Source organism: Dendropsophus ebraccatus, chromosome 9 (genome assembly GCF_027789765.1).
Source record: "Dendropsophus ebraccatus isolate aDenEbr1 chromosome 9, aDenEbr1.pat, whole genome shotgun sequence".
Classification (NCBI taxonomy): domain Eukaryota; kingdom Metazoa; phylum Chordata; class Amphibia; order Anura; family Hylidae; genus Dendropsophus; species Dendropsophus ebraccatus.
Window position 1 is genome coordinate 120,311,432 of NC_091462.1, and position 13,804 is coordinate 120,325,235.

Below are 13,804 nucleotides of genomic sequence, written 5' to 3' on the forward strand. Positions count from 1 at the left end.
GTGGGGAATGACAGGTACTGACAGGTACTGACATGTAGGAGAAGTGGGAAATGACAGGTACTGACATGTAGGAGAAGTGGGGAATGACAGGTACTGACAGGTACTGACATGTAGGAGAAGTGGGGAATGACAGGTACTGACAGGTACTGACATGTAGGAGAAGTGGGGAATGACAGGTACTGACATGTAGGAGAAGTGGGGAATGACAGGTACTGACAGGTACTGACATGTAGGAGAAGTGGGGAATGACAGGTACTGACAGGCACTGACATGGAGGAGCGGGGACTGACAGGCACTAACATGCAGGAGGAGGTGCGGGGGACTGACAGGCACTGACATGTAGGAGGAGCAGGGGACTGAAGGCACTTACATGTAGGAGGAGCAGGGAATGACAGGCACTGACATGCAGGAGGAGGAGCGGGGGATTGACAGGCACTGACATGTAGGATAAGCGGGGACTGGCAGGCACTGACATGTAGGAGGAGCAGGGACTGACAGGCACTGACATGTAGGAGGAGCAGGGACTGACAGGCACTGAAATGTAGGAGGAGCAGGGACTGACAGGCACTGACATGTAGGAGGAGCAGGGGACTGACAGGCACTGACATGTAGGATAAGCGGGGACTGGCAGGCACTGACATGTAGGAGGAGCAGGGACTGACAGGCACTGACATGTAGGAGGAGCAGGGACTGACAGGCACTGAAATGTAGGAGGAGCAGGGACTGACAGGCACTGACATGTAGGAGGAGCGGGGGACTGACAGGTACTGACATGTAGGAGGAGCGGGGGACTGACAGGTACTGACATGTAGGAGGAGCGGGGGACTGACAGGCACTGACATGTAGGAGGAGCGGGGGACTGACAGGCACTGACATGTAGGAGGAGCAGAGACTGACAGGCACTGACATGTAGGAGGAGCAGAGACTGACAGGCACTGACATGTAGGAGGAGCAGAGACTGACAGGTACTGACATGTAGGAGGAGCAGGGACTGACAGGTACTGACATGTAGGAAGAGGAACGGGGGAACGACAGGCACTGACATGTAGGAGGAGCAGGGACTGACAGGCACTGACATGTAGGAGGAGCAGGGACTGACAGGCACTGACATGTTGGAGGAGCGGGTACTGACAGGCACTGACATGTAGGAGGAGGAACGGGGGAACGACAGGCACTGACATGTAGGAGGAGCAGGGACTGACAGGCACTGACATGTAGGAGGAGCGGGGACTGACAGGCACTGACATGTAGGATAAGCGGGGACTGACAGGCACTGACATGTAGGAGGAGCGGGGACTGACAGGCACTGACATGTAGGAGGAGGAACGGGGGAACGACAGGCACTGACATGTAGGAGGAGCAGGGACTGACAGGCACTGACATGTAAAAGGAGCAAGGGACTGACAGGCACTGACATGTAGGAGGAGCAGGGGACTGACAGGCACTGACATGTAGGAGGAGCGGGGGACTGACAGGTACTGACATGTAGGAGGAGGAACGGGGGAACGACAGGCACTGACATGTAGGAGGAGCAGGGACTGACAGGCGCTGACATGTAGGAGGAGCGGGGGACTGACAGGTACTGACATGTAGGAGGAGCGGGGGACTAACAGGTACTGACATGTAGGAAGAGGAACGGGGATGACAGGCACTGACATGTAGGAGGAGCAGGGACTGTCAGGAACTGACATGTAGGAGGAGCAGGGACTGACAGGCACTGACATGTAGGAGGAGCAGGGACTGACAGGCACTGACATGTAGGAGGAGCAGGGACTGACAGGCACTGACATGTAGGAGGAGCAGGGACTGACAGGCACTGACATGTAGGAGGAGCAGGGACTGACAGGCACTGACATGTAGGAGGAGCGGGGGACTGACAGGTACTGACATGTAGGAGGAGCGGGGGACTGACAGGTACTGACATGTAGGAGGAGCGGGGGACTGACAGGTACTGACATGTAGGAGGAGCGGGGGACTGACAGGCACTGACATGTAGGAGGAGCGGGGGACTGACAGGCACTGACATGTAGGAGGAGCAGAGACTGACAGGCACTGACATGGAGGAGCAGAGACTGACAGGCACTGACATGTAGGAGGAGCAGAGACTGACAGGTACTGACATGTAGGAGGAGCGGGGGACTAACAGGCACTGACATGTAGGAAGAGGAACGGGGGAACGACAGGCACTGACATGTAGGAGGAACAGGGACTGACAGGCACTGACATGTAGGAGGAGCAGGGACTGACAGGCACTGACATGTAGGAGGAGGAACGGGGGAACGACAGGCACTGACATGTAGGAGGAGCAGGGACTGACAGGCACTGACATGTAGGAGGAGCGGGGACTGACAGGCACTGACATGTAGGAGGAGGAACGGGGGAACGACAGGCACTGACATGTAGGAGGAGCAGGGACTGACAGGCACTGACATGTAAAAGGAGCAAGGGACTGACAGGCACTGACATGTAGGAGGAGCAGGGGACTGACAGGCACTGACATGTAGGAGGAGCGGGGGACTGACAGGTACTGACATGTAGGAGGAGGAACGGGGGAACGACAGGCACTGACATGTAGGAGGAGCAGAGACTGACAGGTACTGACATGTAGGAGGAGCGGGGGACTGACAGGTACTGACATGTAGGAGGAGCGGGGGACTGACAGGTACTGACATGTAGGAGGAGCGGGGGACTGACAGGCACTGACATGTAGGAGGAGCGGGGGACTGACAGGGACTGACATGTAGGAGGAGCAGGGACTGACAGGCACTGACATGTAGGAGGAGCAGGGACTGACAGGCACTGACATGTAGGAGGAGCAGGGGACTGACAGGCACTGACATGTAGGAGGAGCAGGGACTGACAGGTACTGACATGTAGGAGGAGCAGGGGACTGACAGGCACTGACATGTAGGAGGAGCAGGGGACTGACAGGCACTGACATGTAGGAGGAGCAGGGACTGACAGGCACTGACATGTAGGAGGAGCGGGGGACTGACAGGTACTGACATGTAGGAGGAGCGGGGACTGACAGGCACTGACATGTAGGAGGAGCGGGGGACTGACAGGTACTGACATGTAGAAGGTGGAGTGGGATTTACGGAGGAATAATGGGGGGGGGGAAACGACATGAAAAGGAGAAGGACAGGGGTCTCACCAGGCCGGCGCTGTAATATCCAGGCAGGTATTTGTCACAGATCTGAACCAGACACCAAAACGCTTGCTGCAGGAAGACAGAGGTCACATGATTTAGGAGTGGGGGGGTTTATGGTCTGCAGACATAACTCACTTGACCCTGAGCCCTCTACCTGCACATACAGCCTTGGCTCGGACCCTCTGCCACCATATCCAGCCTTGGCCCAGACCCCATAACTGTACATCCAGCCTTAGTCCAGACCCCACTAACTGCACATTCAGCCCTGGCCCAGACCCAGCCAGGACGGTATTTGAAGTATCTTTGTATTTCTATCTCCCTTTCAGAGCGCCCTCTCCCCACACCTGTCCAGTCAGAGCACCGCCGCACACATGCGCTGCCCATATAGTCATACACCCCTATCCCTATGTACCTTTTGTATAGTCACACACCCCTATCCCTATGTACCTTTTGTATAGTCATACACCCCTATCCCCCCCATATAGTCATACACCCCTATCCCCCCCATATAGTCACACACCCCTATCCCTATGTACCTTTTGTATAGTCATACACCCCTATCCCCCCCATATAGTCATACACCCCTATCCCTATGTACCTTTTGTATAGTCATACACCCCTATCCCCCCCATATAGTCACACACCCCTATCCCTATGTACCTTTTGTATAGTCATACACCCCTATCCCCCCCATATAGTCACACACCCCTATCCCTATGTACCTTTTGTATAGTCATACACCCCTATCCCCCCCATATAGTCACACACCCCTATCCCTATGTACCTTTTGTATAGTCATACACCCCTATCCCCCCCATATAGTCACACACCCCTATCCCTATGTACCTTTTGTATAGTCATACACCCCTATCCCCCCATATAGTCACACACCCCTATCCCTATGTACCTTTTGTATAGTCATACACCCCTATCCCCCCCATATAGTCACACACCCCTATCCCTATGTACCTTTTGTATAGTCATACACCCCTATCCCCCCATATAGTCACACACCCCTATCCCTATGTACCTTTTGTATAGTCATACACCCCTATCCCCCCCATATAGTCACACACCCCTATCCCTATGTACCTTTTGTATAGTCATACACCCCTATCCCCCCCATATAGTCACACACCCCTATCCCTATGTACCTTTTGTATAGTCATACACCCCTATCCCCCCCATATAGTCACACACCCCTATCCCTATGTACCTTTTGTATAGTCATACACCCCTATCCCCCCCATATAGTCACACACCCCTATCCCTATGTACCTTTTGTATAGTCATACACCCCTATCCCCCCATATAGTCACACACCCCTATCCCTATGTACCTTTTGTATAGTCATACACCCCTATCCCTATGTACCTATTACTATACAAAACACACCTGTCCCCCCCCCCCCCCCACCGTATAGTCATACACCCCAATCCCTGTGTATACACATCCTGTAGAGGCTGTATACCTGTATACACATGTCCAGGTCTCTGCTGAGACCCCCTTATAATAAAAAAATAATAATAATGATAATAGACTAAGTAACTTACTTTTTTCAATCAAAATATCGCCAGTTTGGCAAGGCAAGTGGGAGTGGTTTGCAAAAAGGGGAGTGTCTTAATTATCAGTCAGTTATCGTTACCGCGGCTACATGTGAGATTAACCGAGATACTGATTTAGGCCATTATCGCCAAGCCCTACCCAGACCCCACTAACTGCACGTACAGCCTTTGCCCAGGACCTCTACCACCACATCCAGCCTTGGCCTAGGCTCCACTACCACCACACTCAGCCTTGGCCCTCTACCACCACACTCAGCCTTGGCCCTCTACCACCACACCCAGCCATGGCCCTCTACCACCACACCCAGCCATGGCCCTCTACCACCACACCCAGCCTTGGCCCTCTACCACCACACCCAGCCATGGCCCTCTACCACCACACCCAGCCATAGCCCTCTACCACCACACCCAGCCATGGCCCTCTACCACCACACTCGGCCTTGGCCCTCTACCACCACACCCGGCCTTGGCCCTCTACCACCACACCCGGCCATGGCCCTCTACCACCACACCCGGCCTTGGCCCTCTACCACCACACCCGGCCTTGGCCCTCTACCACCACACCCGGCCTTGGCCCTCTACCACCACACCCGGCCTTGGCCCTCTACCACCACACCCGGCCTTGGCCCTCTACCACCACACCCGGCCTTGGCCCTCTACCACCACACCCGGCCTTGGCCCTCTACCACCACACCCGGCCTTGGCCCTCTACCACCACACCCGGCCTTGGCCCTCTACCACCACACCCGGCCTTGGCCCTCTACCACCACACCCGGCCTTGGCCCTCTACCACCACACCCGGCCTTGGCCCTCTACCACCACACCCGGCCTTGGCCCTCTACCACCACACCCGGCCTTGGCCCTCTACCACCACACCCGGCCTTGGCCCTCTACCACCACACCCGGCCTTGGCCCTCTACCACCACACCCGGCCTTGGCCCTCTACCACCACACCCGGCCTTGGCCCTCTACCACCACACCCGGCCTTGGCCCTCTACCACCACACCCGGCCTTGGCCCTCTACCACCACACCCGGCCTTGGCCCTCTACCACCACACCCGGCCTTGGCCCTCTACCACCACACCCGGCCTTGGCCCTCTACCACCACACCCGGCCTTGGCCCTCTACCACCACACCCGGCCTTGGCCCTCTACCACCACACCCGGCCTTGGCCCTCTACCACCACACCCGGCCTTGGCCCTCTACCACCACACCCGGCCTTGGCCCTCTACCACCACACCCGGCCTTGGCCCTCTACCACCACACCCGGCCTTGGCCCTCTACCACCACACCCGGCCTTGGCCCTCTACCACCAAACCCGGCCTTGGCCCTCTACCACCAAACCCGGCCTTGGCCCTCTACCACCACACCCGGCCTTGGCCCTCTACCACCACACCCGGCCTTGGCCCTCTACCACCACACCCGGCCTTGGCCCTCTACCACCACACCTGGCCTTGGCCCTCTACCACCACACCCGGCCTTGGCCCTCTACCACCACATCCGGCCTTGGCCCTCTACCACCACACCCGGCCTTGGCCCTCTACCACCACACTCGGCCTTGGCCCTCTACCACCACACTCGGCCTTGGCCCTCTACCACCACACTCAGCCTTGGCCCTCTACCACCACACTCAGCCTTGGCCCTCTACCACCACACTCAGCCTTGGCCCTCTAACTGCACATCCAGCCTTGGCCCTCTAACTGCACATCCAGCCTTGGCCCTCTACCACCACACTCAGCCTTGGCCCTCTACCACCACATCCAGCCTTGGCCCTCTACCTGCACATCCAGCCTTGGCCCGAGCCCTCTACCTGCACATCCAGCCTTGGCCCGGGTCCTCCTACCTGTACACCCAGCCTTGGCCCTCTACCTGCACATCCAGCCTTGACCTGGGCCCTCTACATACAGCTCCCCACCCCCAACGTCATGAAAAAACATGGTTGTTACCTCGGCTGGCATGTGCATGAGCAAAACTGCAGCTACTGGAGCCTGGGCCTGGCAGTATCCCTCCTCTGGCCGGTATACAGTGTACGCCTTCAGGATGCGGTACAGATCCTGCTGCCTGCAGGGGAAACACCAATATTAGTGAGAAAAATCTTGCACATCTACAGCTAAAACCGAGGGACTCCGGCACATGTTCTGGGAAGAAAGGAGGGAAGATGGTATTTTGGATAAAGAAATCGTTGGATAAAGAAATCACCTAAATCTCTACATCCTACACAAGGAACGTCCTCCAAGTATCACACACCTACATCTCTACATCCTACACAAGGAACGTCCTCCAAGTATCACACACCTACATCTCTACATCCTACACAAGGATCATCCTCCAAGTGTCACACACCTACATCTCTACATCCTACACAAGGATCATCCTCCAAGTATCACACCTACATCTCTACATCCTACACAAGGATCATCCTCCAAGTATCACACACCTACATCTCTACATCCTACACAGGGAACGTCCTCCAAGTGTCACACACCTACATCTCTACATCCTACACAAGGAACGTCCTCCAAGTATCACACACCTACATCTCTACATCCTACACAAGGATCATCCTCCAAGTATCACACCTACATCTCTACATCCTACACAAGGAACGTCCTCCAAGTGTCACACACCTACATCTCTACATCCTACACAAGGAACGTCCTCCAAGTGTCACACCTACATCTCTACATCCTACACAAGGAACGTCCTCCAAGTATCACACCTACATCTCTACATCCTACACAAGGAACGTCCTCCAAGTGTCACACCTACATCTCTACATCCTACACAAGGATCATCCTCCAAGTATCACACCTACATCTCTACATCCTACACAAGGATCATCCTCCAAGTGTCACACACCTACATCTCTACACAAGGAACGTCCTCCAAGTGTCACACACCTACATCTCTACATCCTACACAAGGATCATCCTCCAAGTATCACACCTACATCTCTACATCCTACACAAGGAACGTCCTCCAAGTGTCACACACCTACATCTCTACATCCTACACAAGGAACGTCCTCCAAGTATCACACCTACATCTCTACATCCTACACAAGGATCATCCTCCAAGTGTCACACACCTACATCTCTACATCCTACACAAGGAACGTCCTCCAAGTATCACACACCTACATCTCTACATCCTACACAAGGAACGTCCTCCAAGTATCACACGCCTACATCTCTACATCCTACACAAGGAACATCCTCCAAGTATCACACCTACATCTCTACATCCTACACAAGGAACGTCCTCCAAGTATCACACCTACATCTCTACACAAGGAACGTCCTCCAAGTGTCACACACCTACATCTCTACATCCTACACAAGGAACATCCTCCAAGTGTCACACCTACATCTCTACATCCTACACAAGGAACGTCCTCCAAGTATCACACCTACATCTCTACATCCTACACAAGGAACGTCCTCCAAGTGTCACACCTACATCTCTACATCCTACACAAGGATCGTCCTCTAAGTGTCACACCTACATCTCTACATCCTACACAAGTAACGTCCTCCAAGTGTCACACACCTACATCTCTACATCCTACACAAGGAACGTCCTCCAAGTGTCACACAACTACATCTCTACATCCTACACAAGGAACGTCCTCCAAGTGTCACACACCTACATCTCTACATCCTACACAAGGAACGTCCTCCAAGTATCACACACCTACATCTCTACATCCTACACAAGGATCATCCTCCAAGTGTCACACCTACATCTCTACATCCTACACAAGGAACGTCCTCCAAGTGTCACACCTACATCTCTACATCCTACACAAGGAACATCCTCCAAGTATCACACCTACATCTCTACATCCTACACAAGGAACGTCCTCCAAGTGTCACACCTACATCTCTACATCCTACACAAGGATCATCCTCCAAGTATCACACCTACATCTCTACATCCTACACAAGGATCATCCTCCAAGTGTCACACACCTACATCTCTACACAAGGAACGTCCTCCAAGTGTCACACACCTACATCTCTACATCCTACACAAGGAACGTCCTCCAAGTATCACACCTACATCTCTACATCCTACACAAGGATCATCCTCCAAGTGTCACACACCTACATCTCTACATCCTACACAAGGATCATCCTCCAAGTATCACACACCTACATCTCTACATCCTACACAAGGAACGTCCTCCAAGGGTCACACACCTACATCTCTACATCCTACACAAGGAACGTCCTCCAAGTATCACACCTACATCTCTACATCCTACACAAGGATCATCCTCCAAGTGTCACACACCTACATCTCTACATCCTACACAAGGAACGTCCTCCAAGTATCACACACCTACATCTCTACATCCTACACAAGGAACGTCCTCCAAGTATCACACGCCTACATCTCTACATCCTACACAAGGAACGTCCTCCAAGTATCACACACCTACATCTCTACATCCTACACAAGGAACGTCCTCCAAGTATCACACACCTACATCTCTACATCCTACACAAGGATCATCCTCCAAGTGTCACACCTACATCTCTACATCCTACACAAGGAACGTCCTCCAAGTATCACACCTACATCTCTACATCCTACACAAGGAACATCCTCCAAGTGTCACACACCTACATCTCTACATCCTACACAAGAAACGTCCTCCAAGTGTCACACCTACATCTCTACATCCTACACAAGGAACGTCCTCCAAGTATCACACACCTACATCTCTACATCCTACACAAGGAACGTCCTCCAAGTGTCACACACCTACATCTCTACACAAGGAACGTCCTCCAAGTGTCACACACCTACATCTCTACATCCTACACAAGGAACGTCCTCCAAGTGTCACACACCTACATCTCTACACAAGGAACGTCCTCCAAGTATCACACCTACATCTCTACATCCTACACAAGGATCATCCTCCAAGTATCACACCTACATCTCTACATCCTACACAAGGATCATCCTCCAAGTGTCACACACCTACATCTCTACATCCTACACAAGGATCATCCTCCAAGTGTCACACCTACATCTCTACATCCTACACAAGGAACGTCCTCCAAGTGTCACACACCTACATCTCTACATCCTACACAAGGATCATCCTCCAAGGGTCACACACCTACATCTCTACATCCTACACAGGGAACGTCCTCCAAGTGTCACACCTACATCTCTACATCCTACACAAGGAACGTCCTCCAAGTGTCACACACCTACATCTCTACATCCTACACAAGGAACGTCCTCCAAGTATCACACACCTACATCTCTACATCCTACACAAGGAACGTCCTCCAAGTGTCACACACCTACATCTCTACATCCTACACAGGGATCATCCTCCAAGTGTCACACACCTACATCTCTACATCCTACACAAGGATCATCCTCCAAGTGTCACACACCTACATCTCTACATCCTACACAGGGAACGTCCTCCAAGTGTCACACCTACATCTCTACATCCTACACAAGGATCATCCTCCAAGTATCACACACCTACATCTCTACATCCTACACAGGGAACGTCCTCCAAGTGTCACACACCTACATCTCTACATCCTACACAAGGAACGTCCTCCAAGTGTCACACACCTACATCTCTACATCCTACACAAGGAACGTCCTCCAAGTATCACACCTACATCTCTACATCCTACACAAGGAACATCCTCCAAGTGTCACACACCTACATCTCTACACAAGGAACGTCCTCCAAGTGTCACACACCTACATCTCTACACAAGGAACGTCCTCCAAGGGTCACACACCTACATCTCTACATCCTACACAAGGAACGTCCTCCAAGTATCACACCTACATCTCTACACAAGGAACATCCTCCAAGTATCACACACCTACATCTCTACATCCTACACAAGGATCATCCTCCAAGTATCACACCTACATCTCTACATCCTACACAAGGAACGTCCTCCAAGTGTCACACCTACATCTCTACATCCTACACAAGGATCATCCTCCAAGGGTCACACACCTACATCTCTACATCCTACACAGGGAACGTCCTCCAAGGGTCACACACCTACATCTCTACACAAGGAACGTCCTCCAAGTGTCACACACCTACATCTCTACATCCTACACAAGGATCATCCTCCAAGTATCACACACCTACATCTCTACATCCTACACAGGGAACGTCCTCCAAGTGTCACACACCTACTTCTTTACATCCTACACAAGGAACGTCCTCCAAGTGTCACACACCTACATCTCTACATCCTACACAAGGAACGTCCTCCAAGTATCACACCTACATCTCTACATCCTACACAAGGAACATCCTCCAAGTGTCACACACCTACATCTCTACACAAGGAACGTCCTCCAAGTGTCACACACCTACATCTCTACACAAGGAACGTCCTCCAAGTGTCACACCTACATCTCTACATCCTACACAAGGAACGTCCTCCAAGTATCACACACCTACATCTCTACATCCTACACAAGGAACGTCCTCCATGTGTCACACACCTACATCTCTACATCCTACACAAGGATAGTCCTCCAAGTATCACACCTACATCTCTACATCCTACACAAGGAACGTCCTCCAAGGGTCACACCTACATCTCTACATCCTACACAAGGAACGTCCTCCAAGTGTCACACACCTACATCTCTACATCCTACACAAGGAACGTCCTCCAAGTATCACACCTACATCTCTACATCCTACACAAGGAACGTCCTCCAAGGGTCACACCTACATCTCTACATCCTACACAAGGAACGTCCTCCAAGTATCACACCTACATCTCTACATCCTACACAAGGAACGTCCTCCAAGGGTCACACCTACATCTCTACATCCTACACAAGGAACGTCCTCCAAGTGTCACACACCTACATCTCTACATCCTACACAAGGAACGTCCTCCAAGTATCACACCTACATCTCTACATCCTACACAAGGAACATCCTCCAAGTGTCACACACCTACATCTCTACACAAGGAACGTCCTCCAAGTGTCACACACCTACATCTCTACACAAGGAACGTCCTCCAAGTGTCACACACCTACATCTCTACATCCTACACAAGGAACGTCCTCCAAGTGTCACACACCTACATCTCTACATCCTACACAAGGAACGTCCTCCAAGTATCACACCTACATCTCTACATCCTACACAAGGAACGTCCTCCAAGTGTCACACACCTACATCTCTACATCCTACACAAGGAACATCCTCCAAGTGTCACACACCTACATCTCTACACAAGGAACGTCCTCCAAGTGTCACACACCTACATCTCTACACAAGGAACGTCCTCCAAGTGTCACACCTACATCTCTACATCCTACACAAGGAACGTCCTCCAAGTGTCACACACCTACATCTCTACATCCTACACAAGGAACGTCCTCCAAGTGTCACACAACTACATCTCTACATCCTACACAAGGAACGTCCTCCAAGTATCACACACCTACATCTCTACATCCTACACAAGGAACGTCCTCCAAGTGTCACACACCTACATCTCTACATCCTACACAAGGAACGTCCTCCAAGTATCACACACCTACATCTCTACATCCTACACAAGGAACGTCCTCCAAGTATCACACCTATACCACTACATCCTACACAAGTATAGTCCTCCAAGTATCACACCTACATCTCTACATCCTACACAAGGAACGTCCTCCAAGGGTCACACCTACATCTCTACATCCTACACAAGGAACGTCCTCCAAGTGTCACACACCTACATCTCTACATCCTACACAAGGAACGTCCTCCAAGTATCACACCTACATCTCTACATCCTACACAAGGAACGTCCTCCAAGTATCACACCTACATCTCTACATCCTACACAAGGAACGTCCTCCAAGTATCACACCTACATCTCTACATCCTACACAAGGAACATCCTCCAAGTGTCACACACCTACATCTCTACACAAGGAACGTCCTCCAAGTGTCACACACCTACATCTCTACACAAGGAACGTCCTCCAAGTGTCACACCTACATCTCTACATCCTACACAAGGAACGTCCTCCAAGTATCACACCTACATCTCTACATCCTACACAAGGAACGTCCTCCAAGTGTCACACACCTACATCTCTACATCCTACACAAGGATCATCCTCCAAGCATCACACACCTACATCTCTACATCCTACACAAGGAACGTCCTCCAAGTATCACACACCTACATCTCTACATCCTACACAAGGATCATCCTCCAACTGTCACACCTACATCTCTACATCCTACACAAGGAACGTCCTCCAAGTATCACACACCTACATCTCTACATCCTACACAAGGATCATCCTCCAAGCATCACACACCTACATCTCTACATCCTACACAGGGAACGTCCTCCAAGGGTCACACACCTACATCTCTACACAAGGAACGTCCTCCAAGTATCACACCTACATCTCTACATCCTACACAAGGAACGTCCTCCAAGTGTCACACACCTACATCTCTACATCCTACACAAGGAACGTCCTCCAAGTGTCACACCTACATCTCTACATCCTACACAAGGATCATCCTCCAAGTGTCACACACCTACATCTCTACACAAGGAACGTCCTCCAAGTGTCACACCTACATCTCTACATCCTACACAAGGATCATCCTCCAAGTGTCACACACCTACATCTCTACATCCTACACAAGGAACGTCCTCCAAGTGTCACACACCTACATCTCTACATCCTACACAAGGAACGTCCTCCAAGTGTCACACACCTACATCTCTACATCCTACACAAGGAACGTCCTCCAAGTGTCACACACCTACATCCCTACATCCTACACAAGGAACGTCCTCCAAGTATCACACCTACATCTCTACATCCTACACAAGGAACGTCCTCCAAGTGTCACACCTACATCTCTACATCCTACACAAGGAACGTCCTCCAAGTGTCAAACACCTACATCTCTACATCCTACACAAGGAACGTCCTCCAAGTGTCACACCTACATCTCTACATCCTACACAAGGAACATCCTCCAAGTATCACACACCTACATCTCTACATCCTACACAAGGAACGTCCTCCA

General features: G+C 51.7%; 1 protein-coding gene across 1 annotated transcript in view; it reads right to left on the minus strand.

Moving 5' to 3' along the window:
* Positions 1–13,804, minus strand: part of TBC1D10B (TBC1 domain family member 10B) — a 45,907-nt gene that overhangs the window by 10,119 nt on the left and 21,984 nt on the right. Inside the window, exons 5-6 of the mRNA XM_069984751.1 lie at positions 6,663–6,777; positions 3,155–3,220 (exon numbers count right to left, since the gene is read on the minus strand). Coding sequence (XP_069840852.1) covers positions 3,155–3,220; positions 6,663–6,777 — 181 coding nt within the window. The remainder of the gene's footprint in view (positions 1–3,154; positions 3,221–6,662; positions 6,778–13,804) is intronic.